The sequence below is a fragment of the Rhamphochromis longiceps genome, linkage group LG14, assembly GCF_057381845.1.
Source record: "Rhamphochromis longiceps isolate RC_006_pf linkage group LG14, R_longiceps_female_GT1.1, whole genome shotgun sequence".
NCBI lineage: Eukaryota > Metazoa > Chordata > Actinopteri > Cichliformes > Cichlidae > Rhamphochromis > Rhamphochromis longiceps.
In genome coordinates this window covers 2,331,837-2,358,634 of record NC_140570.1, presented here as the reverse complement: position 1 = coordinate 2,358,634, position 26,798 = coordinate 2,331,837, and the positions used below count along the sequence as shown (strand labels likewise).

Here is a 26,798-nt window from a genome sequence, read left to right as displayed (position 1 = left end):
ATACAAGTACCCTTTAATTTCTGAGGAATTCTACAGTAAATCTGGATGAAAATTGGCACACAGGTACAGTAGGTGTCCCAGAGGGGGGATGTGTTGAAAGTTGGACCTCAACTATACAGGATGACTTTTAATGAATTTTTGAAATAAACATAATTGTAGTGCATTGACTGTATTGCACTGAATATGAGTTTACTGTGATTTCTGAGTAATATTACAGTAAATCTGGGTAAAAACTGGCCCAGAGGTAAAGTAGGTGTCCGAGAAGAGGATTGTGTTGAAAGCTTGGCATCAACTTTTAAGAATGATTTTTAATAAATTTTTGAATATGCAACCAGACTGTCACGATGGCTGTATTGGGCTGTTCCATTGTAATTTGTGTGCGCGCGTGCGTGTGACTGTTCGCGCGCGCGCGCGAGTCTAGGCTTTCAATCAGGATATAAAGCGAAAAGACGCTACCGTAAAGACTGGTGTAAAAGCGCAAGGGAATTCATGCGGCGGATAGGAGGCGGCTGGCTTGACCGCGGCTCACAAATGACGGCTCACTTTACCGCAGTTCCGCGGCATAGAGTGCAGTGCGTAGGGCGGTGGGCACGGACAGGCCTTTCTAAGTTGTTGATGCTCAAGGCAAAATGTTTCTAATGCGTTTTTCAGTTTTCTTGAATTATTGTGGCAGCCGACGACAGCACACGTTGAACCCGAGCTCATCTTCGAACAGGTAAAGCCACTTATTACCGCACAAAGTAACTGATTTTGTTGTTAGCAACGACTGAACGCTGGGTCTCGCTTTGAGTAACCGGAAGTATAAAACCGGACAACGGAAGTAGTGGTCTGTCATGGCAGCCTACGTACGCTCTTACAGAAACCTGTGGATAGCCAAACTGTTGTCTGTTCCACTTTTTGTTTACTTTTTCTTGCTGAGCCTGAGAGAGCACATGCCTGTAAGTAGTTGCTATCTGTTTTGTAAGCTTTTCCGCGATAGTTTTGTGTAGCAGTTTAGAGGTTTGTGTGGAAAACTTTCTTTTGTGAGGAAAAACGGCCGCGATGCTAACACGTTAGCCCGTCTATGGGATTTCCCATGTAATGTTAGCATTAAGCTAATCGCTAATAACCAGTGAAAGGGTTTGGATAAGCTTGTGTTTATGTGTTATATACATTGTAGTGCATGGCTTAATGTTTGATGTTGTAAAGAAAATGTAATTACAGCAGAAATGTAATATTTTATTTTTGTTTCTGTACCAGTTTTACAGTGCTTCAACAGTAAACATCTAAAACGTATCCGCTGAGTCCTGGATGTTTATTGTGGACCTGTTAGCTATCTGCCAAGCTAGAAACCAGCTTCACACCCTAGTGAGGGCAGAATAAGTACAGAGGTGTATCTCATGTGTTTACTGTTGCGCGTCATCTGTGTCCTCATGTTTAGCCTGCCGCGGCCGTTGGTTGGAGGAGCCGCAATAGTTTGGAAAGGAAGGAAGCAGTAAGGTCAGTTTCCATTCTGGGTTTTCAGCATTAATAAAGAAACCTGCAACAAGGTGAGTAATGTTTGAGGTCCAAAAGAAATCAACACAGAGACATTTTTACAGTGCTTTTCTACTCTACCTGAACATTCAAAGCGCTCTATACAGGTTGCCTCATTCACACCTGTTCATAGAAGCCCTTTTTCTGTGCTTTCTATCTAACATTCACACACGTTCATACTCTGATGAATGCATCAGAGAGTGACTTGGGGTTAATGTCTTGCCCAAGGACAGTTAGCATGCAGTCTGGAGCAGCCAGGGATCGACCCAAAAACCATCTGATTAGTAGATGACCTGCTCCACCTCCTGAGCCACAGCCGCCCCTTTTAGAGGTAAAGAATAATTTAGAAAGTAAGTACTAGGGCTGCTCGATTATGGCAAAAATGATAATCACGATTATTTTCACTGAAATTGAGATCGCGATTATTTGACGATATTTATTTAACCCTTTAAGACCTACTATAGAACCAAGTCCGCCAGAGCTTATATTATTTTTTTACATGTTGTAGTGCCGTTTGTGGGAGCATTTCAATTTGCTATGCAACTGTTATAGCCCATATTTTAATAATATGTATGCATTAAGTCCATAGTAATTACATTAATTGCAAAAAAGTGCAATAAACTACAAAAAAATTGAAAATAGTTTTTGTTTTTTGTTTTTTACATATATTTCTACTTGGAGAAATTTAAGAGGTTTATCCCTCAAAACTTTAAATACAAAAAAGTTGCAAAAAATAGTTTACAACAACAGGAAATTTATTTTGAGTGTCTTCATAGTTTTATTTTGGAGATACACCAATTTTTATATACTGCAGGAAAAACGAAAAAACAATCCTATGATGCAAATTTGCAAAGAAAACAGCATGTGCATCAAAATAAACTATTTCCAGCAGTGCAATTCGAGTTCTAAGCATCCCAGAAACTATTCAGAAAGGTCAAACATGAGCAGTATAGGCTTTTAAGGCCTACAAGTAAAAAACTACAATTTCCGCGAAAATGACGTCACTTCCGGTTTCGGGCAGGAAATGGCGGACATGCGATCGTTCGCGCTGACGTCTGTTTCACTGTGGGAAGTGTTACGAACAGCTGATGGATCGGCAAAGCGTGTTTCTGGAATATTATGTTTTTGTTCCTGCAAGAGCTTTTTATGCAGTTTTTGCAAAGCTTTATGTGGAAGGAAACTGTGACCGAGGACAAGCTGATGGCATAAGATGTAAGTAACAACTCCTCCGGTTTCATATGCAAAACAAATTATTGCGCTAGCTTACACGCAGGGCTCGCAAAATCGCTAGCCCGACGTCCCGGGGCTAGTGATATTTCCAGTCGGGCTACCAAAATCTATCTCAGCCCTGCCCGTCGGGCTATCATAGGAAGTAAAAATATATGACAATGCCTTTGCTTTCTTTCGCAAATGTAGCTGAGTAATTAGCTGAGTCCTCATCAAAGAACAGTGCTCTTTAATGAATGCAGCACATAACTTTACATCGTAGAGGTAACAGGGAGACATATCGAGTTATCAGATAGCCGTCTTAACTATATTCTAACTCTACAATTTCCCGACTGCACTTTCCTCTTATTTCACGACACCACCCTCTAGTGGTGCAATATGGTATAGTCAGACAGGACACAACATCACTCACTAGCTTACTCTTCAAACGTGGCACGTGAAATCTCCCGCAGCAAGCTTAAACGTGCTAGAGGTTGACTGCGCAGAGAATTTAAAAAAAAAAATCTCTGGCATGTGTAAAGACAGATGGATTTACGCAGGTATTTTAGTTCTGCTGAGCCAAAAAAGACAGGTCAGGATGAAGAAGGGACAGGCAAAGAAAGGCCTACCACAAAGCGGAAAAGTTATGATAAATCAGATTACGAGGCAAAAAGAAAGCGCAGTTTTTTGGATTCATGGACAAAAGAATTTCTGTGGCTGGAATATGACAAGGTAAATAACATGATGTTCTGCCGGATGTGTCGTGAGTTTCCCTCTATTGCTGAGTCGACAAGCGCCTTTGTTACTGGGACCAGTAATTTTAGGAAAGACCCCATCAGAACTCATGAGAAATCTCTGCATCACAAGAAATGCATTGGTGCTCAGTCTGCAGCATCTGTCCCAGAACAAACACCAATTGCAAAAACCATACTAAAAATAAACCAAGCACAACAAGAAGTCCTGAAAAAGCTGTTTAGAACTGCGTACTATGTTGCAAAGAGTGAACTACCACTGGCAAAATTTAGCAGTCTTTGCAAACTTCAGAAAGCAAATGGCCTAGATCTTGGTTCCACTTACCTCAATGACCATGCTTGCAGAGAGTTTATTGGAGCAATAGCACAAACTTCAAGAGACCAGATTGAAAAGGAAATTCAAGAAAGCAGGTTCTTATCCATTCTTGCAGATGGCAGTACAGACACTGGTATAATAGAACAGGAGTTGGTTCACGTCAGGTATGTGAGGGATAATGGTGACATAGCCACATACATGATCAAATGTCAGCCAGTCAAGAGTGCAAATGCTGCAGGTATTTTAGAGGCTATTGATGAAGCAGTGAACACCATGGGTATCAGAGAGGACACATGGAAAAAGAAAGTAGTGTGTGCAAATTTTGATGGTGCTGCAGTGATGATGGGTGAGAAAACAGGAGTAGCTGGGAGACTGAAACAGAGGATACCCCACATCATAACAATCCACTGTGTGCCACACAAACTAGAGCTAGCTGTGCTGGATAGCGTGAAAGGCTGTGAGTACCTGGTGAAATTTGAAGATACACTGAAAACCATCTTTAAGATGTACTACTATTCCCCAAAGAAGCGAAGAGAGCTGACAGAAATAAGTGAGCTGCTAAATGAGAGGCTGGCACATTTCAGTGGGCTGAAGAGCACACGGTGGCTTCCAAGCCGGCTGAGATGTCTAAAGGCTGTGGAAAAAAATTACACTCCCACTGTTGTTCATATGGAGAACATGGCAGAAGGAAGTGATGTCAAAGCCGAGGATGCAGCCAAGGCTAAGGGGGTGGTGCAGGAGATGAAGACTGAGAAATTTGTTCGCTTCCTGCATTTCATGTTGGACTACAGTACCATCTTATCCAAGTGCTCTACTGATTTTCAGCATGATAACCTAAACATCACACGAACAAATCAGTTAGTTGAGAGCACAACATCACGCTTACTCAGCCTAAAAACAAAACCAGGAGAATATCAGAAAACCTTGGACACAAAGTTCACAGCGAACCAGGATGGTAGCATTTGCTACTGTGGAACTCAGCTAACAAAAAGTCAGCGACCTGCTAGAAGAGGTGAGGGAACAGACAAAGACACCTTTGGTGCAGAGATCCAGAAGATTATTGACAACACAGTCAAGTACATGGACAACAGATTTAAAAATCTCCATGAAAAGCCTCTCTCTTGTTTCAAGGTTTTTGACCCTTCCACTCTTCCCTACCCCAGAGAAGAACTAGCAAATTATGGGGATGAAGAGGTGGATTATCTTGTCACACATTTTGCCTGTTTGCTAGATGCAGAAGAGAAAGAGAAAATTCCACAAGAATGGATGGATCTAAAAGTGTGGCTTGCAGAACGCCGGGGTCGCAAAGTAGATTGCTTGTACAGAGATCTCCTCTCTGAGAATCCAGAACATCTCTCTCATATCTTGTTGCTGGTGAAATTAATGCTGACACTTAGTCCATCGACAGCCATCTGTGAGAGAGGATTTTCTTGCATGAACCGAGTGAAGACAACACATCGTACCTCTCTACACCCTGAAACACTGAATGACTGCATGCAACTCTCCATTAATGGGGAAACAGTTGAATCTTTTTGCCCTGACAAGTCGATTCGTTTCTGGATGTTTTCTGGAAAAGGTTCAAGACACCTGGATCATAAAACCCCGACAAGAACAAAGAGCAGTGAAATGGAGGGCAATGCACAGGAAGAGAAAGCTGATGAAGGAGATGCTATGCCCTCAACGTCGAGTGGCATTTTCTCATCCGAGACTTCAGTGGAAATTTCAGATTCAGGATCTGACACAGACTAATTCATGTTCTACACAGTTCTAACAAGTTCACAGAAAATTCTGTTTAATTAGAACCAGATATTTGAGTTGATTGTAATGTTTACACAGTTGTTGTAATTTGTGTTTTAACAATTTTTTGATTGATGTTTTGTTTCCTTTACAATATTATACAATAAAAATAATCTTTTTTTTATTCGGGCTACTCAAATTTATTTCGGGCTACCAAAAACTAAAGAGTGTCTGCCCGAAGGGCTACCAGGGATTTTAAAATTTTGCGAGCCCTGACACTGTTCAGGTTCTACAGGGATTTAAAAATAGTTACACAACACGGAGCGTGCTGCTCTGACTGGCTTTAAAGGGTTAACAATGACTTTAAAAAATAATATAAAATAGTGTGCAACACCACTGAAGTTTTTTTACCTCTCTTTTCAACCAGCGGCAGTCACTCTCCTCTCCAAATAACTTCTGCTTAGCTTTCCGAGCTTCCCTCGGGTCCTCTTAATCAGCGGTCTCCAACCTTTTTTGCGCCACGGACGGTTTATGCCCGACAATATTTTCACGGACCGGCCTTTAAGGTGTCGCGGATAAATGAGGGAGGGGCTAATAATCGGCTCGGTCATTTTTAATGATCGTTGAAAGCCCAGATCGTAATCGTGATTAAAATTCGATTAATTGAGCAGCCCTATTAAGTACAGTAATTTTTTGAGGTGATTTGATTAAAAAAAATCATTTTTGCTTCTAATTACATAATTAAGGTGTAATTACATCTTCCAGCAAATTGATACATAAACGTATCATTTATCTACTAAAAATACATAGGAGCTGGCGTCATGTTGTGGAAGCTGCCATCTTGCCCCACCATCATACACTGGCTGAGATGGGCATCACTGCTGCGCCTTTTCACGTTTTATGTAAGTGGATTTATACATTACTTTGAATTTAAAGATGTCAAATAGCTCTTTCACACTACATATGACCATTTCACATTTGTACATGTATATTTTGGTGATCTCTTTCTCAGTATGTTTTTCTTCTTATGGAAATAAGCTAAGATTAAACTGGTTAATGTTAGGCTCCAGTGTCCTAAAAAAATCACACCTTTCCCCTGATAAACAAATTGATTGGATTCTCACATTGTGTGGGAATTGATTATCAATTACAACTTCAATGAGCCACTTCAAAGAAAGTTTCACCTGCGTGGGCAGCAACAGAAAGTCCAGATGTGGAAACAGAAGGTTTCCACATTAAAATATCGATATTTTAATCATTTTGGGTGAAATTGTAGTTTTTCATTAACAGGAACACAGTGGAAAGAAACTATCATTCAGATTGTCTACATTGGAAAGAACTACTCCCTCTTCCGCCTTTTATAGTCATGTGTGAAATACGGCTGTATAAATGTGTGGCAGCCTGTGGCGTGCGCACTCACAACAATGGCTGAGCGTAACTGGAGTCACGTGCGCACGTATTTTACATCCACAAACAGCCGAGACGTGGTTTGCGATACATGTGGCAAGAAAATGAGGTGTTGTGGCCACACCACTAACCTTGTCAAACACCTCAAAGTAAATAGTATCACAGAATATGGCGAGCTTACGTTGAGGCGAACTGAAGAGGAGGAGAAGGACAGGTGCTGCTAGGGCGAGACAGACGTCTCTCACGGAGTCCTTTAGTGCTGCAGGCAGGCAAGGTGTTCACATAGTGCACAACTTCAGGTTTGTATTTCTATATGATGAACTCTGCATTATTACGTGATAAGAACAAGTAATCTGATGTCCTGTAATCATTATGACGCTATAATTTGAGATACAATAAAAGAGTAAAGTTTTTGTACACCGTATCGGATCAGTATCGTCGATACCACCCTGAATTTTACTTGGTATCGGATCGGAAAGGAAATCAGTGGTATCACACATCACTAGTGATCAAACGTCAGGCCAAGCTGGAACTGATTCCTGTCTTCTGTGACTTCTACAACACTGTCCAATAGAGACACATGAATGAAATGCAGCGTCATTAAAAACACTGACGATCTTTATTTAAAAATGTAATATATTTACATCTGAATAAACTTTTAGGCATTACGCTGACGGACGGACGGATGGACCATGAATGCTTCCTCATCCTTCTTGTCATGCACCATGGAAGTGTCTGAGGGGCTTTTCCACTTGGAATGGGGATACTGTGTCCACACTTCAGAGGTGGAGTTTCCAGCATCTTACCTGAGCCTCATCTGCAAACAATCAGCAGGAGGGCTTCTTAAACCAGCGCTGCCTGCTACTCCTCGCCAGTTTGTTCTGCCATCTCCAGTGGTAACTAGGCTTCCCCTCTGCTCCAGTTCTGGCGTGCTCCTTCCCTGTGTTTAACCTTGTTTTCCCTGTGTTTAGGTCTCCTCTGCCAACATACTCATCCTACCCTCAAACTCCCTTACCCATCCAGCAACAACTTCTCCCTCTGTTGCAGAATTCCCGTTGGATTGTTCCCATCAGGAGCCAGGTGTTCAGTCTCTCGATAGCTTTTCCTCTGGTTCCTGCTCTCTGCTGACACTCCTAGCTCGAGCCACGTTCTCCATTCCCTCTCTTTAAACAAAGTCTCATAAATAGTTTAACCATGTGCATTGAATCTGCATTTGGGTCTAAGCTTTCTATGGAGGCAAGAAATCATCACAGTGACATCTATTCAATTTTTTAATTCAATTTTATTTAAAGAGCGCCAAATGACAGCAACAGTCACCTGAAGGCGCTTTATATTGTAAGATATACTTACAAAGAAAACCCCAACAATCATATGACCCCCTATGAGCAAGCACTTTGGCGACAGTGGGAAGGAAAAACTCCCTTTTAACAGGAAGAAACCTCCGGCAGAACCAGGCTCAGGGAGGGGCGGCCATCTGCTGCGACCGGTTGGGGAGGGGCAAGGAAAACAGGATAAAGACATGCTGTGGAAGAGAGACAGAGGTTAATAACAAGTACCATTCAGTGCAGAGAGGTCTATTAAACATAGTGGGTGAAGAAGAAGCACCCAGTGCATCATGGGAATCCCCCGGCAGCCTAATGCTGGGCATACACTGTGCGATTTTTGGCCCATTTCGAGCCGATTTTTCAGTCGTGCGACCGTTTTGGGGGTCGTCCCGAGTTTGGCCTTGATCGTGTGTCGTGCATTGTCTACATAACGAGGGTAACGGGGTAACGAGAAGCGATTAAAACCTCACGACCAGCTCCCGATCACCAATCAGGAGCTGGTCGTAAGAAATCGTAAGAAAATCAAACCTGCTTGAAATCCTGTGGGTCGTCCTGAGGGTGTCACTGCAGCGTCTCACACCGCGCACGCGCAAACGCAGAAATGAGAGCGAAGAGACGGAGTAGAACGGCGGTGCGGCGTGTGATCGGGACACAAGCGATGGAGGCACAAACTTCTCACCCCTGCGAGTCAATCGTACAGTTTGAGCAGGAGCTGAATAACGCGACTGAAAGAAATCGCACAGTGTATGCCCAGCTTATTGCAGCATGGAGGATTCAGGGTCACCTGAGTAGGCCATCAGCCTACTAAAAGGATACTGAAGAAACCCGTCGAAATAGTGTTAGTCTTCATCACTGCTGCTGCTGGACTCATTTGAACACCTCCGAAGTTTGCAAACAGGCAAGTATTCCTCTTCTTCCTCAAAGTCCTCTCGGGAACGCTTCCTCGAGCCTCCAGCTTCATGGTTGTCAAGCTCTTCGTGTGCATCTTCAAAAAGTCCATCACTGCTGCTCTCAGAGTGGTCGTACACAGCTGAGCTGGTCCCCGAATCAGAGTTTGCAAGCCTGGATTTTTTGCTACTACGCTCTTCTTCGTCTACATCTTCCTCTCTGGACCTTTTCGTGGATCCACCAGGCTGCGGTGCTTCTTCTGTTACCTGCTGATTGATGTCCTCATCGGCAATATTACCAGCATGAGGACAGCCCTCGCTATCAGTGTCAGAAGCAGAGAAGAAGTCAGAGTCATCATCGCTCCATCTGATTCTTTTGTTTGGTTCCAAATCTTCCTCATCCATCTCTCTAGACCTCCTCCTGGAAACACCTGGCTGAGGGTCCTCTTCTGGGATGTACTGGTGAACATCCACACGGTCTTCAAATGCCTCCTCATTTTCAATGCCAACAACAACCACAGCATTATGATCCTGGTGCTGTTCATTGTTGTCAGCATTGGCATTATTGTCCCTCACATTAATATTTTGAGCGTTGACATTGTTGTCATTGTCATCGTCATCGCTACCGTAGAGGTCATCATATTGTTCCAGTACTGAAGCTATTAGCTCATGCAGAAACCAACGAATATCACGGAGAGCGAGATACAGGCTCACGAAGCCTCCATTAACTGGTTCATTAGCAGGTTGCTGATCTCCATTTGCAAACCTTTGTGGGTTAACCTGTTGGCCTGCAAGATCATTAAATCTTTTAATTAACATCCATAACTATCTGCTGAAAATCAGTTTTTCATCAATTTCAAGACTGAGCACATGTGCTTACCGTTTTGGTTATTTTGTGGTCCGTCTCCACTTGCACTCATTTTGACTACAAGGAACACAAAACAACAATGATCAGTAAACCTCAACTAAGAATGTTCAGAGAATTTGCTTTTTTTGTGATGACTTCAGGCTGCGTCCGAACGTACACGCCTATGTTTGAAAACGCACGTTTTCCTTTTTCGTTTAAAAAAGAAAAAAAAAATCCAGTCCACATGTGCAGTTTTGAAAAAATATCTCCTTCCACATCTAAACGCTAAAAACAAAGTGAAACGCTGTCAAGAACACGCCAAATCTTAATGTTGGCCAATCAGAAGTCTAGAAGCCTGGGTGGGAAAACCTCATAAAACCTTACGTACTTCTGAGAAGTTTTTGTCTTTTTCTGGAAAAGCAGCTAATTTTGTGTTACTTTCACGTGCCTTCATCGTTTCAAATGTTAATAACTAAAGACAGCTTTTTGGCTGGAACAGACTCACAACTTTGGAATGGACAAAATGCATACAGCATACATAAATGTCATTTTTTAAAATGACATTTATTCCAAACCGACGTCAGGATTTGGGTTGGGAGAGCGTCTGTGTTGAATGTAGAAGCCACGTCTGATGCCTCTGTGTTTCTAAATGGAGGCACAGTAACTGTGTGTGTATATGTAAGTGTGTCAAAACTGCAGATACTAAGAGTAACAGACACAGTATGTTGTCTACAGCTGCCATTGTAGAAACTGATCTCATGTAAACACTAACGTGGCCACAGCGTCAACAGCGGCGCACACTTTTGACATTACCTGAGTAAATGTCCGTTTTCCTCGTCCACACCTAAACACAAAAACGTCGTTTTTAAAAATCTCACCTTTCAGTGACTCAATCTGCTGTTTAGGTGTGGAAGAAAGGCCCAAATGCAGAGACAAAGCTGCGCTTTCAGAAATGTGGACGCAGCCTCAGGTTCTCAGAAATTCTAATAGTTTGAGAACAAAACTTAAGTCTTCTCTATTTTCCTAAATGAACAAAATAGTCTCAGAAATAATCGTGTTAAAAAGAGCTTCTGTCACTCTGAGATATGATTAAGAACATTTTCTCATTTATGTACATTTGTTTTCCTGAATAATAGATCCACATCATCCTCTCTATGATGGAAAATATAGTCTAGTCTTGCACAATGTAAAGTACATAAATACTGTCCTGGCAGGCAGGAAAATCAGGCTTTATATATTTAAGTAAATGCTCTTAAGTTTATAAAGTGAAATTTGAGCTTACTTTAGTTCTTGGTAAATTACAGAGCAGTTAATCCTCAGGGAAACGTCGAAATGTCACTAAATAGTGGTCTGCTTTCATACGGTTGCAGTGTCTCTTCAGTTTTGTGTTCATATGCTGATGTTTTCATTCAAAACATGCTTAAATGCTGTGATGTCACTTTAGCAGCAAAGACTGTGGAATGTGCAGAGATTCTTTTTACATTTGCTCCGAGTTTGATATCTTTTAAATGGAGACAAAACAAAACAGACAGAAGTGAATCTAAAAGACTAAAGCAGTCAAAGTGTTATTATTTTTATTTATTCTGATAGTTCCTGTAAAGTTCTACTCTAAGAGATTCATCTCGGCCTTCATGCAGGATTAAAGCTCAATAACACACAAAATATAAAACATTTCTTTATGGTTGTTAGGCAAAGTTATCAAAGCATATATCCACTAATATGCTCTCATTCTTGCTCTGCTCCCTAATTTTTCCCTGGAGGCATCGCTATGGCAACAAAACAACAAGCTGTTTCCAGAGCTTAATATTGAACATGTCTTTGTTATAAACTTTATTTGTACAAATGTGTGATGTTGATGTGCACAACGTGGGATTTAGACCTCGGAGGGTTAATCAACAAATCACGAAAAATTAGCTTTAAATTTGTGTTCATGACGGTGCAGATTTCTGACATTTTGTGTACTTTAAGCATTTAACAATTTGATTGTTTTCTAATAAAAACTGTGTGAAACTCAAGTTAGACCTGTGTTTGTAAATGAACCGCCCATGTTGTGTAGCTTTCTGGATTTTATACTTATTGGGCTACATATTAATTTACTATACAGTAGATACAATCTAAACTCACATGTTTTGTGTAACTAAAGTGTTTAATCATGTGGGCTACAGACAGTAATCCAGTTATGGACTATATTGATATGAGAAACGTGCACACTTACTGCATTTGAATCATTTTAACCATATGTAACCAGCTGCATGTCATGGTCCCGGGACTTCTACCTGGTTTTTGGTGTCTTGTATTGTTGTTGTTTGACGTCAGTTTTAGGGTCCCTCGGTTGTTCTGTTAAGATGTTGCTTATTTGATTTCCCCTCGTGACTTCACCCCCTGTGTGTCCCCTCTGTGTATCTGCCAGTCCCCATGCCTCGTTTCTCCTCCTTGTGTTTTATTCCATGTTTTCCCAGCCCGCTATGTCTGCGTCTCTGTGTGCTTCCTGTTTTACTTTGATAGTCTCGCGTCAGTGTTGTGTTACTCCTGCCGTGTCTCGTTATGATTATCAGTGTCACCTGTGTTCCCCGTGTGCTCCCACTTCCCTCAGTAACCCTCTGTGTATTTGTGTCCGCGTCTCCTACATTTCCTACATAATAGAGCTATAATAAATGTTTGTTTGGGGTTTTTTAAGGTACAGAAATCAGCTGCTAAAATAATTGTTTTGACTTTTGGTGTTGGGAATGCTTTACGGTCTGTTCTGTAGGAACGCTGAATTAATATATTGACTGTCTGGCCCCTTCTGGCTATTTAATAGTTGCTGAAGGAGATTTTGTTCATCCCCAGCTGATCTCATCCATATTTATATAAAATCTAGCATACTCCACACCACACAAAGTCAGAAGCCAGTTAAAATCTGTACGTGGTACCTGAGGCGGTGCTGCACTGGCCAGTTGTTTCTGGCTATTTGCTGGTTCAGCCTGCCTATCACTGCAACTCTTGGCTCTTATTGGTCAGGCTGACGGCATGCTCACTCAACACAATATGAAACAGAGAACAATAGAAACATTAGTGCTGTTAGTCTGCTCCACTATAGCTACAGCGGTATGAAAACTGCCTTTTCCTTGTCACTCACTCACTAGTTTTCACCTTCCCAGTTTATCACCCTCTATTTTCAGCATACCCCCTATGTAGCACTATATGGTGTGTGTGTGTGTACAGAGAGGCAGCCAGGTTCATAATGGATATGAGGAAGTGTGTTTTTTTTTTTTTTTTTTTTTTTTTTAAAAAGCAGCCACATTCAGGTAAAAGTGTAAAATCAAATGATCCATCAATAAAGGATAATGTTGGATCAGTGTTTCAATATTTATATCCTTTATTAGATGTTCATGTGGTTTGGTTATTTGCCTTTTGGTTGAAAGTACACTGAGAGGACTTTTTCATTAGTGATCTTAATAGTATTTTTTTCATATTAATGTAATTTTTCATCTAATTGAATACAATCTATTTGTGTATGATTGTCAGTCCAAAGAGGGAACGTGAGGAGAAAGTACAAGGTCAGGAAGAGCCGGAAATCCCATCACTAGCGCTTTTGGTGCGAGCCTTCCTCTGCTCTTCCTCGTGTTGTGCCTCAGTGTGTGATGAGAGCAGTTCTTTTCCACTTGGTGGTACTGTCTGACTACCAATCAGTGTAACTTTTGCGACAAGTGGGCAAGCGAGTGATGTTGGAGACTTGCCTACGCAGGTGCTATAGTACATGCCGTGCGCTAAGAGACAGAGCTGCAGTGAAGCTTTGCTGGTCCAGCAGCGGCCCTCCCCTCCGCTGTAGTGATAGGATTTCCGGCTCTTTTTAGAGAACCGACTCTTTCGGCTCCGAACCGGCTCTTCAGGTTGTTTTGTTGCTTTAATTAATTTATTATTAACAATAATATAAAATTATGCACAAAAGGAATTACTAACGTAAAAAAAAAGTGGTTTTATTTATATATGTTTACATATAAATATATACGGTGGCCCCTAGAGACAAAACACGTACAAACTCCAAAACACATTTCTAGCATGAACTGAACTTCCAAAGCAGAGCTACTAGATCACTTAAATTACACAACTGAAAGCATGTGTGTATTGTTTGTGTATTTATACACAGGCACTCATATATATATATTCAAATAATTTAAAAAAAAGTTCATTTACCTGTTACTACCACACACCAAATCCGGTCGTTGGTACTTGCTGGCTTGTGTAGCCACTAGGTAACAAAAGCTCAACACTGCCCCCTAGCATCCTGGAGCACTGCTGTTGTGTTTGTATGTGTTTTGTCTGTAGGGGCCACCGTAAATATACTTTTATTTATTCACTCCACATAAAATGTAATAAATAAATCATATAATACAAAAATCAACTATTCACATTTAAACTTTTAACTATTTAAATGTTCAGCTTTTTCTTTTTAAACAAATTTAAAATGAAACAACACAAAACACTGCAAACCACAACACAATTAAATATAAATTATAATATGAAAACAAAAAGAAGATGCATATTCTCTGTCATATGGACCTGCATGAATAAACTTTCTCAATCCTTTATCATCTGCAACTGAAAATAGTTGTAGATGATTACTATACCTTTCTAATGTGACGTTGTTGTCCCTGGCTCTCTCTCTCTCTCCCTCCCGCTCTGTTCCTGAGCTACTGAGTGTAACTACCGCCCCGCCCCCCTCTGCTCAGCGTAAAGCACAAGGCTGGCATGCTGAGTTAAGCAGAGAGAAGAGAGAGAGAGAGAGAGAGAGAGAGAGAGAGAGAGAGAGAGAACAAAACAAACAAACCCCATGGCTCGCGATAAGGAGCCGGCTCTAAGAGCCGTTTCGTTCGCGAACGACCCATCACTACTCCGCTGAAACTGCTAGCTGACTGCGAGATGCTCTTCTCAGCCCGTTCTCAAGAGTGACACGTTTGTGCGCTCGCTCTAGTGGTTCCCCCTCAGAGAAAGCTCAATTAAATAAAGACAGGATCCGCTGCATTCCCAGTGCTCACTTATATTTCAGAGGCACTCAGCAGCCATCTGTAGTCCACTAGTCTAGTCTCCTTGATGGTGCTCATATTGCTTTCATAATTTCTGTGTATGCCCTCTCTCAGTGGGCCACTGCTGCTGTTCTAGTTTCCTATTATTTTGCTGTATCAGTTAACCAATCAGAAAAATATTATTTTTTCAATTCACTCTCGTCAGCCAGCAGGTCATCAGCTGTTCACTTGGTTTTGGGCACCACCAGTATTTCGTCACCGTCTTGGATGCTGTAGGATTGGAGAGCTCGCGTGTTGTACTTCATTTCCTCTGGACCGAAGGCACTGCCCTTGTCGATGTTGTACAGCCTCATGCTGTTGGTAGACAGCTGGACCACTGCTCGCCTGCTCCCTCCAGGCAGCTATGGAGCTGCCCAGCACAGCGTCCGTAGGAAGCTGAGTAAGCCGAGGGTTGCTCCGAATGATGGCATCTACAGCGCTTAGCCCAACTGCCATGGTCCTCAAATCGTTGGCCTCAGCAATGCAGTCCAGGAGCTTAATCATCCGCTCCATCTCAGCGTTGAATTCAAAAGCTGAAGAGTCTGCGGGGTCCATGTTCTGGTCGTGATCTTCTGTCATGGAGCAGCTGTGTGCAGGCAGGAGTGGAAGTAGAAGGACCCAAAGTGCAGACACTCGGAGGCGGAAAGTAACTCAAAACTCAGCTTTTATTGCTGGATGGCAAAACGTGGCAAACGTAACAAAAATCCAAATAAACTTACATGAACAGGCAGATGGACCACACAGCATAAATGAGAATAGATCCCGACACAGAAACACAGGGCTTAAATACACAGAGGGAGCAATCAGGGAATGGGTAACAGGAGGGAAACACAGCTGGGGCAAATCAGGCCTGACGAGACAAAGGAAGCAAAACCAGACACATTAACATCAGACATGGACTTTCAAAGTAAAACAGGAAACAGACTCACAAGCAGGCATTATAACAAAGGGAACAGAGACGTGGGACCAGGGCAGACACTGACTGGACGTGGGGATACAGCAGACAGAGGAGACAGCAACTATGGAACACAGACAGAAAAGCAGAACACTAAAACTCTAACCAAACCCACCCAGAGACCCTAAACTAAGAATAATCCTAAAACCCATAAAGCAAAGCTAGAATATAATGAAATAACAAAATAAACCAAAAACACAAAACACTGGGTCAACGACCCAGGGACCCTAACACTATCAGCAACTCCCTCTACATTACATGCAGCTGTGGGGTTTATTGGTAATATAAAAATACTGATTCAAGCACCTGTAAACTATGACTGAAATGTCAGTGTTTGGGACAAAAATGCATATTTTTATATAAATTTCACTACGATTGTGTCTAATATATGTGCGATCTTTTGAAAATTTAGGATTTGCAAATAAATGTAAAACTGTATTTTTTGAAGGTTTTGTTGTTTTGAGTTTTTGTGGGCTTGAACAAACATGTGCACTGATTACATCATTGATAAAGTATACCCAAGCAAAATAAATCATCTCCAGGGTCCTTCACAGCAAAGGTATTTTAAAATGTTAAACTGGTGCTGATTGAACTATTAAAATTGTTTTACAGTACTAGAGTACTAGTACTTTTAACACCGAGTTTTGTAAACTCTGTGTTAAGAGATTTCATCTACTTCTAAATGTCAAGTGCTTAGGCACTAAGGGCAAAGTACAAAGGCATAAGTCATTTACTAAAGTGATTCACAGTGGTATGAGTAGTAGAGAAGGAAAAGAAAGCAACGGTTACATTTTATAAGATTTTATAATTTCCAAAAGGTATTTTTCATTCGAGGATTCTCCAGAACAGCAGATTATTAAATGCCACACTGACCTGTTCTACTTTTTCCTCACAGTGAACCTCCACCTGGGCACGGCAGCGAGGTCGGAGGTCAATCTCAGCAAGTGGTTCAAGCTTGCCATACTTGTTTACGAGGGAATGGTATCGAGGAGGAGAGCAGGGTGTGTCGTCTGTTTTAACAGCACTTACTGTATCACACATAAACCAACACTCATACCACTGCTCATACAGTGTAAACAAGGGTGTGGGTGTACCTATAAGGCAGCTCCTCTTCAGGGTAGTCTAAGTAGTAACGGATGAAGAACCTCTCTGCGTCCTCTCTCTCACTGTCAGTCACAGCACTGCCGTTTAGCAGTGATACTGAGGGAAGCCTGAAGAGGAGAGATGACATATTGTGCAGGTATCTGTTTATTGACCTTCTGCAGGTCAGAGTACAGCTCAGATCTGTGGATTATTCAAGCTCTCATCAATGTCCTCTACTTGCTGTGTAGGATGTCATTTCTCTCTAATGTCACAGACTTACTGCGCTATCATGAGGCTGCGTCGCTCTGCATTGGTGTAGGCCTGCAGTAAGGGAATGCCCTGCAGGCGCACCTCCTCCAGCCTGGGGAAGAAGTTCAGCTTCTCTACATCTTCCCACTGGTTTAGACCTGACAGTGCACGTGCGCGCACCAGCACACACACAAACACAAACACACATAGATGTCATGTTTCAAGCTTGCACACCAAAAAGTCTTTATAGGGATGGGGTGTGAAACTGCATATGTGATGAAAGTTGGACACTGTGCACTATTTTTATTTATTGAGGAAGCTGTGTGATAAATGCCATCAAGTGGAGTCAACTGAGTTGGGATCGGGGATGTAACGTTAAAATTAAGCCAGCTCACCAGACCTCTACAGTCTGGCTCTGTAGTAGCTACTCATGCCCACTTAAGACAGACAACCTGAGCCTACCTTACTTACAAGACATTATATATACAGTATAACAGATGCAATATAATACCACACAAATAGCCCTCCATCATATTACACAATATACATATAACATTATGTCACTCTATTTAAAATGGTCCTATTGTGCATTTCCCCATTTATATATCTACTATTAGTGATGGATATGCATATTTAACCTGGTCACAGTTTTAAATGGTGTGATCAGAGCATAAACAAATGGATCCTTTGAGCCAGAAGCTCAAGCTCAGACTGCTGTAGCCTAAGCTTTTGTGCCTGACAGTGTTTCCTACCCTTGCCTCTGCATGATGTCAATTACAAAGGAGTGTTCTACATTAGCTGATACTAGAACAGCTATATCTGCAGCTGAGCCTTCAGAGGTCATGTATTGCAGGAAATCTAGTTGTCAGGTTTTGATAAGGAAGAACCCCGTGCATGTTCATCTATGCTCTCCTTTTTTTCCTCAACCCCAACAGGACCTGGTAGATGGCCGCTCCTGACTACAGAATCAGAATCAGAGAGACTTTATTTATCCCCAAGGGGCAATTAAGATACAGAGCAGCATGACGTTAAAAATAAGGACAGGGCATAAACAGGCAATAAGAATGATATAAAAAAATGCTTAAAGTATACAGTATATACACAGTTTTAAAATTAAAGTGACTGAATAAGTGAATAAATAACTGTAAGTGACTAAAACTGAATAAAGTGTCGGCAGTGTAAAAAAAGAGTGTAGAGTAGTTTATGGGCGTAGGATATGGTCTTATTGGCTGGAGTTAAAAAGCAGAGTGGCTTTGGGGACAAAGGTGGCGCTCCTCCTCTCAGTCCTGCAGGAAGTGCAACGGACGCGCAGCAGGGAGCCATTGAAATGCGGGACGAAGAATACGAGAGGGGTCATTGATAATTTTGGCTGCCTGTCTAAGGACCTGTTGGCTGAAAACCTGTGCAAGAGTTCTGACAGGCAGGCCAATGATTTTTGAGCACACTCATGCAGTGTCCTGCAGTCTGCTCCTGTTCTGAAGGCTGAGGGAGTGGAACCAGCAGGTAATGGAGACGGTCATGATGCTTTCCAGGAATACATAGTTAAAAAGTCATCATGATGGGTGTGCTGACTCCAAAGGAGCTGTTTCCTAAGGAGGTATAGCCGTTGGTGGCACCTCCCGAGAATCTCCTCTGTGTTAGCAGAGAATTTCAGGAGGCTGTCAAACCTCCTGAAATTCTTGTTCTTCTTGTTGCTCAGTGTCCAGTCTCACCGGTAACTCGCTATAAGCCTTTTCCTCTGCGACTTCTCTATGCTGTACACATCCAACAGCTAATACACCATCTTTCATTAATAGTTTGATATTCATGGTTACCCGTGTCACACAGTGCTTAAAGTGCTTCTTTTTTTAGATGTAGTAGAGCCTCATGCTGTTGGTAGACAGCTGGACCACTTGTAGCATCCCCGGTTGAAAAGATGGTCTCTCAAACTGATGGTTCACAATCCTTTTATTAAACCGCCGTGTATGTGAACACACCGTAAGAGCTACAACACACAGAATAAAAGACTATTAGTAAATCAAACAGTGTGTTACCTTTAACCTTTTGACTTATTCATTAATCACAAATTAATTCTCTTTACCTTGCATAACAAATAACACTAAAACTTGTAAATTATTGCATATAACAGGGAAATCGTTGCATCGCTGCCTAAACATGATGAGGTACGTTAGCACCCTCTAGTGGGTGAAAACTTAGCCTTTATGCTTAGTAGCGGTCAGCAGCTACATGCTCCGTAAAACAACAGAATATATATCTACAGGACAAACTTTGTTACAAACCTTGTTCCCTCATCAACCAGGTGCTAAGAAACTGCTTTCGACTCAGTGTTGCACCTTAATAGCCGTTCTTTTTCCCATTCCTGTCCATTAACCATAGAGCACACCTCTCTGTGCATTAAAACTCGCGCTTCTGCTTTATGGTTTACGCCACTTGATTTACGGCACCTTGTCGCTCTGTGACTTTCAAAATAAAAGCACCCGCTCCAACAATATAATAGTCACTCATAACTTTACAAAACAATTTACAAAATATTAATGAGGTGATTTACACCACTGTCGTGAACTGCTTTTTCAGCTCAGCCACTGTCTGGTCCAAACGGATGCTCAGCTGGCACAAAGACAAACAATTTCTACGTTTGCGACTTTCAGAGTAACAGCAAGAGCACAGCAGGTTAAAGTTAGGAGCCGTCTGTAGGTTGACAGCTATACTGTTAAAAGTGAACCAACACAACCCAGGTCATGAACTCAAGAAGCTGCAGTTCACGCTGTTACGAACAGACTCTGAAACAGGAAGAGACCGCCGTGTAAGCCGTTTCATTAGTTATATTTAAGAAGAGTTAAGTTATTCACCTAAATGAATGGGTTTTTTTTTTTTCATTTTGCATTGTGTTGTACATGTAGAGATCAACAAATCACTAGTCGTACTGAATTTTAAGGTTTAAGCTTGTTTAATTACACGTTCAGCAGACATCAAAGTACATCCTCATCCAGCTCAACTGGTATCTTTTTTTCATCTTATAAATTCCAATCTAAAGTGAATTCACTGCTTGAGCTCAGCTTTGGTCTTAAACTTCCAAAAACAACACGTGGCTCAATAATCTTTGCCTGATGATTGACAGATAGCTCGCCAAGGCTGGAAGTAAAGCAAGAGAAACTCTAACTGAAAGAAAAAATCTAAAGAATGTTGAATTTTTTGAATAAATTATTTTCAGGGAAGGATATTCCCAAAAGTTAAGTTCCTGTGGACCTTTTCCCAAGGGAAGAATGTTTTGTTACTCATGTAAGTGACTTCTTAAGTAATCTGCAGTCACATAGATGAGTGATGAAATGATCTCCCACTAGCTAAAAACGGTAGCTAGCTAGTACTGCTGGGACGCAATATTTTCATAAGCTAAGATGATCTTGAAAGTCCATTCATAGCTGCCGCCACTTCCTCCTCACTAATCCTCGACACTTCCTGACTTTCTTTGTCTCTGTCTCATTTTCTACATTCATGAGCTTCATGTGCTCCAGCTGTTTTCTCAACACACTCCCTTTATTTGTCACTACGTTTTCATTTTTGTCCTTGATTACCTTAATTTGCTGAATATTCCTTCTCTGGTCCTTTTCTTGTTGCTCAGTGTCCAGTCTCACCGGTAACTCGCTATAAGCCTTTTCCTCTGCGACTTCTCCATGCTGTACACTTCTCAGTACTCCTGTATTTTTTCGTCATCTCCCTGACTGACCTTTCTTTCATCCTACAGACCACCATCTGATGCTGCCTTGTTGCATTCTCCTGACACCACCTTGGATTCTCCTGTCTCTTTCAGATTGCATCTTCTGCATAAGCTGTAGTCCACCTGTGTCCACCCTCCTCCCCTCTTATGTAACCCAACGTTCCTCCCTCTCCTGCTGCCTCTGTTCCATCCCACCTATCCAACACCACCTTATCACCTCTGTTCCCTTCACTTCCATGTCCACTGAAGTCTGCTTCCATCACCACTCTCTGCTACTTCATCCGACCTACTCCAGAATTCCTGTCTCTTTTCTGACAACATCCAACAGCTAATACACCATCTTTCATTAATAGTTTGATATTCATGGTTACCCGTGTCACACAGTGCTTAAAAGCGTTTTAATTAGTTTAAGTCTGCCCCAGGGTAGCTGTGGCTACAACTGTAGCTGCCTCCACCAGTGTATGAATGTGAGAGTGAATGAATAGTGGTATTGTAAAGCGCTTTGGGTGCCTAGAAAAGCGCTATATAAATCCAATCCATTATTATTATTATTATTATTATTATTATTATTATTAATTCATCTGTGTCAGGCTGTGGGTCTCAAAACCAGAGCAATGCTAAACTGCTCTGTAGAGTTGGCGTGAGGCACAGATGATGATGCCCATTGAACCATTCTGGGAATGTTTCACAACTGCACGTCTGCCATTTCTCCACAAGAGTGAGCCATAAAACAAACTCTTCATTTCCATGACTAAATGCCAGAATGAGTCCATAGATTTTTAGCGCCAGTTCAGCCAGAAAAGTGTGGCTTTAAGTACATCAGACACCAGGTGTTCTCAGGTTGCTCTCCTCCCAAGCGTAGGCAGCTGTCGATAACAAATATGTTTCCATTCTAGCGTCGCGTGATAAACTTGAAACAGGCCTGTACAGTAGAATGCAGAATGTAATGAAATATTCTCGTATTTCCAGTTTGCAGCCAAAAAAGATGATCTGCCTCTGTGGCCTCACTCAACCTCAGCCCAGTGAGCTGCATCCCATCCCATGCAGCCATGCATGCATTTCACCACACCGCTGCGGACATGCTGAGGTACACAGTGTTTATATGTTACTGTAAAACTCAAATCCAAGGTAGTTCAATAAGTTCAACTTAAAAAAATATCTGTTTTTGTTTTTTCATTTGGCTGCACATACTTTGGTCTTGGCCACAAAAGGCTTCTTGTTGGGTTGAGTGAAAAACATTGTGCACTGTTTTTGGAACAGTTATTTGCTGCTGTACATAAATGCACATAAAAGGCTACAGCCTGGACAGATAACCTGAAATGAGCCCATCTCGACATCATGTTGCAGTGTCTGCCTTTTTTTAGCAAATTAAACTGAATCTTTTTTCATAATGTTGAGCAGTTTTGCAGATTAAGTACACACTGCATAAAAGTGTGCATTTGTATTGTTTCAAAGGCAATTTTATTATAGTGAAGATTTCTAACACAAAGAAGCAATGCATGAATCATATTAACCCTTTAAAGCCGGTTGGAACGGCACGCTCCGTTTTGCATAACTATTTTTAAATCCCGGTAGCACTGCAACCACGTAAGCTAGTGCAATAATTTTTTTTGCATATGAAATAGTGATGGGATTTCCGGCTCTTTTTAGAGATCCGGCTCTTTCGGTTCGGCTCACTAAAAAGAGCCGGCTCTTTCGGCTCCGAACTGGCTCTTCAGGTTGTTTTGTTGCGTTAATTAATTTAACAATAATATAAAATTATGCACAAAAGGAATTACTAACGTAAAAAAAAAAAAAAAAAGTGGTTTTGTTTGTACGTGTTTTGTCTCTAGGGGCCACCGCATATATTTATATATAAACATATATAAATAAAACCACTTTTTTTTACATTAGTAATTCCTTTTGTGCATAATTTTATATTATTGTTAATAATAAATTAATTAAAGCAACAAAACAACCTGAAGAGCCGGTTTGGAGCCGAAAGAGCCGGAAATCCCATCACAACTCTGCCCAGCGTAAAGCACAAGGCTCGCGTGCAGGGTGAAGCGGAAAAAAAGTGCAAGAGAGAGGGTGAGAGAAAGAAAAAAAAATACAACCCACGTGACGGCTCGTGATAAGGATACGGCTTGTGTCGTTCACGTCAAAGAGCCGGTGTTCCAGATCTACTGGCGTTTAGATCAACTGGCGTTGGTCGAACAGATGTGTGGCATTCTTGCGTTTCAGGAGCTGCTACCGACAAACCAGCAAAAAAACGCCAAATGTGTCATCTGTGACACTTGTGAGGTTGTCTCAAACACACTCCGTCAGTCTTGATGCTGTTGAACAACAAAATGTTTAAAATGTGGCGAGTTTACCTGGTGATATCCTCATGCGCGACGCGATCGCGAAAACAGCAAACAATTAACACCACGCCGATGTTGTTCACAGGACAGCAAGAGTAAAGATCGGGAGACTCTTGTCGTCGTTATCGTTCCCCTCGCACGGTTTATTTCTCCGGTTTCAGCGTTTTTGCTTCACAACTAAAGCGAGCTGTTTACTTTGTGCACTAACATGGACTCGAGTCATGAATTGCCTATATTGGCTGGAAATATTAATTTCCAGAGAAAGGACACAGGCAGACGATGCTTACAGGAAGTGATGTGACAACACTAATGAAATATTGATGTGTCATGTTTGTCCAAGGCGTATTTCATTGTTATGGGAAAAGAGAATATTAAAATCATGATGACCAATTTGGTGATTTTTATGACTTTGTGTATATAATTTGGAATTTTGTACAAATGTAGGCCAATAAGGAATATATGATATCATTTCATTCATTTCAAAGGTTTATTTGCATGATTCACAAACAGACACAATTGAAAGGTACAAATGTGTTGTGCAAGAAACGAAATCAAACGTGGTGCAGATGTGTGTCACAGGCTGATCTGGCTGTAGGCTGTGGCACTACAGCGCCACGCTGGTTGACTCGAGTCCATGTTAGTGCACAAAGTAAACTGCTCGCTGTAGTTGTGAAGCAAAAACGCTGAAACCGGAGAAATAAACCGTGCGAGGGGAACGATAACGACGACAAGATTCTCCCGATCGTTTACTCTTGCTGTCCTGTGAACAACATCGGCGTGGTGTTAATTGTTTGCTGTTTTCGCGATCGCGTCGCGAATGAGGATATCACCAGGTAAACTCGCCACATTTTAAACATTTTGTTGTTCAACAGCATCAAGACTGACGGAGTGTGTTTGAGACAACCTCACAAGTGTCACAGATGGCACATTTGGCGTTTTTTTTGCTGGTTTGTCGGTAGCAGCTCCTGAAACGCAAGACTGCCACACATCTGTTCGACCAACGCCAGTTGATCTAAACGCCAGTAGATCTGGAACACCGGTCCGTGAAAATATCCGGTTGTTCAGTGATGACGCGACGAATCCTACTTCCGGGCCTAAAGTAGTCTGCGTTTAATATGGCTTTTGTGTTGTTAACATGTTTAATGTTATGTATTTTCTTCTATTTGATCTCAAAAAGCTCCTAAAACAGTCAGTGATCCCTGTTGACCTCCCTCGGCTTTTATTACCGCTAATCATTTATTTAAGCTCAGTTTTTAAAACCTTAGGATGTAACTACAGCCCAGCCCATGCAGCAGTATATGAATGACTAACCTCGTATTGTGGATGGATTATCTCAGTTGTTCTCCTGGCTGAAGTTTGGTCCTTTTACAGCATCCTGCCATGCGATTACATTTGTTCCTGACCACCGAGAACACTCACGTTAACTTTTATCGAGTGGGAAAAAAGTTAGCTTGTTCATATTATGCTAGCATAGCTGTGTCGCTAGCGGTCACGTAGCACATCATTATATACCAGCTAGCCCAACTTCAGTAACCCTACAAACGTCACTGCTGTTTAGTTTTCTGTCTTCATTTATGTTGGAAGTGATAACAGAGCTGTACGTTTGAATTTGTTTCCAAAACCCCGCAGTCAGGACATGCTATATTGTATTTAGATAGAAGCTAGCGAGCTAACTTCCTGCTAACTTCTAACTCCGTTAAATGTCATAAATTCCGTTTTCATGGATGCCTGGATGCTAAACTCAATTGTTAAACCTGGTAGAGCAGAACGCTGATCATTTTATTAAAGATGAAAGACTTTAGACAGTTTTTCAACTCTCAGTAATGCCACAGTTTTGATATATGGACCTGCAGCGGAGTTTAGGCCCAGACACGGCTAGTGACGTCAGACTGAACAACCGGATTGTCGGGCATAAACCGGTCCGTGGCACAAAAAAGGTTGGAGACCGCTGATTAAGAGGACCCGAGGGAAGCCCGGAAAGCTAAGCAGAAGTTATTTGGAGAGGAGAGAGTGACTGCCGTTGGTTGAAAAGAGAGGTAAAAAAACTTCAGTGGTGTTGCACACTATTTTATATTATTTTTTAAAGTCATTGTTAACCCTTTAAAGCCGGTCAGAGCAGCACGCTCCGTGTTGTGTAACTATTTTTAAATCCCTGTAGAACCGGAACCGTGTAAGCTAGCGCAATAATTTGTTTTGCATATGAAACCGGAGGAGTTGTACTTACATCTGATGCCATCAGCTTGTCCTCGGTCACAGTTTCCTTCCACATAAAGCTTTGAAAAAACTGCATAAAAAGCTCTTGCAGGAACAAAAACATAATATTCCAGAAACACGCTTTGCCGATCCATCAGCTGTTCGTAACACTTCCCACAGTGAAACAGACGTCAGCGCGAACGATCGCATGTCCGCCATTTCCTGCCCGAAACCGGAAGTGACGTCATTTTCGCGGAAATTGTAGTTTTTTACTTGTAGGCCTTAAAAGCCTATACTGCTCATGTTTGACCTTTCTGAATAGTTTCTGGGATGCTTAGAACTCGAATTGCACTGCTGGAAATAGTTTATTTTGATGCACCTGCTGTTTTCTTTGCAAATTTGCATCATAGGATTGTTTTTCGTTTTTCCTGCAGTATATAAAAATTGGTGTATCTCCAAAATAAAACTATGAAGACACTCAAAATAAATTTCCTGTTGTTGTAAACTATTTTTTGCAACTTTTTTGTATTTAAAGTTTTGAGGGATAAACCTCTTAAATTTCTCCAAGTAGAAATATATGTAAAAAACAAAAAACAAAAACGATTTTCAATTTTTTTGTAGTTTATTGCACTTTTTTGCAATTAATGTAGTTACTATGGACTTAATGCATACATATTATTAAAATATGGGCTATAACAGTTGCATAGCAAATTGAAATGCTCCCACAAACGGCACTACAACATGTAAAAAAAATAATATAAGCTCTGGCGGACTTTGTTCTATAGTAGGTCTTAAAGGGTTAAATAAATATCGTCAAATAATCGCGATCTCAATTTCAGTGAAAATAATCGTGATTATCATTTTTGCCATAATCGAGCAGCCCTAGTGCAGCAACAAAAACATAATATTCCAGAACAGGCTTTGCCGATCCGATCAGCTGTTTGTAACACTTCCTACGTTGGAATAGACGTCAGCGCGAACTATCACATCTCCGCCATTATCTGCCCAAAACCCGAAGTGACATCATTTCGCGGAAATGTAGATTTTTTTTTTTACCTTCAGGGCCTATACAAGTATATACTGGTGTTTTTAAAAGTTATGTTTGACTTTATGACTTTCTGTGTCGTTTCTGGGATGCTTAGAAGTCAAATTGCACTGCTGGAAATAGTTTATTTTGATGCATATGCTGTTTTTTTGCAAATTTGCACTATAATATTTATTTTC

At 41.4% G+C, this 26,798-nt stretch overlaps 2 protein-coding genes and 1 long non-coding RNA gene across 11 annotated transcripts; 2 read left to right on the top strand and 1 right to left on the bottom strand.

Moving 5' to 3' along the window:
• Window positions 1-510: 510 nt before the first annotated feature.
• LOC146653397 (uncharacterized) lies at window positions 511-8,378 on the top strand. The gene is made up of 6 exons (XR_014907147.1): window positions 511-938; window positions 1,421-1,529; window positions 1,713-1,846; window positions 6,337-6,428; window positions 7,596-7,829; window positions 7,905-8,378. It is a non-coding gene; the product is annotated as an uncharacterized LOC146653397 (long non-coding RNA).
• LOC146653398 (zinc finger protein 862-like) lies at window positions 1,853-6,314 on the top strand. The gene has a single exon (XM_085379563.1). It carries the CDS (start codon window positions 3,268-3,270, stop codon window positions 5,536-5,538), a length of 2,271 nt encoding a protein of 756 aa, XP_085235689.1. The 5' UTR covers window positions 1,853-3,267; the 3' UTR covers window positions 5,539-6,314.
• A 10-nt stretch (window positions 8,379-8,388) lies between the features above and the next one.
• On the bottom strand, window positions 8,389-25,803 carry LOC146653396 (uncharacterized). Of its 9 annotated transcripts, XM_085379570.1 has the most exons (8): window positions 19,604-19,744; window positions 19,139-19,308; window positions 17,356-17,482; window positions 17,087-17,203; window positions 16,866-17,002; window positions 10,806-10,836; window positions 10,026-10,070; window positions 8,389-9,933 (listed from the first exon to the last, which is right to left on the bottom strand). In XM_085379570.1, exons 7-8 carry the CDS (start codon window positions 10,063-10,065, stop codon window positions 9,098-9,100), a joined length of 876 nt encoding a protein of 291 aa, XP_085235696.1. In that variant the 5' UTR covers window positions 10,066-10,070; window positions 10,806-10,836; window positions 16,866-17,002; window positions 17,087-17,203; window positions 17,356-17,482; window positions 19,139-19,308; window positions 19,604-19,744; the 3' UTR covers window positions 8,389-9,097. The 9 variants fall into 9 exon arrangements, with proteins under 9 accessions (XP_085235696.1, XP_085235693.1, XP_085235692.1 ...); XM_085379567.1 differs by lacking the exon at window positions 10,806-10,836 and having other exon boundaries at window positions 16,866-17,020; XM_085379566.1 differs by lacking the exon at window positions 10,806-10,836.
• Between the last annotated feature and the right edge of the window lie 995 nt (window positions 25,804-26,798).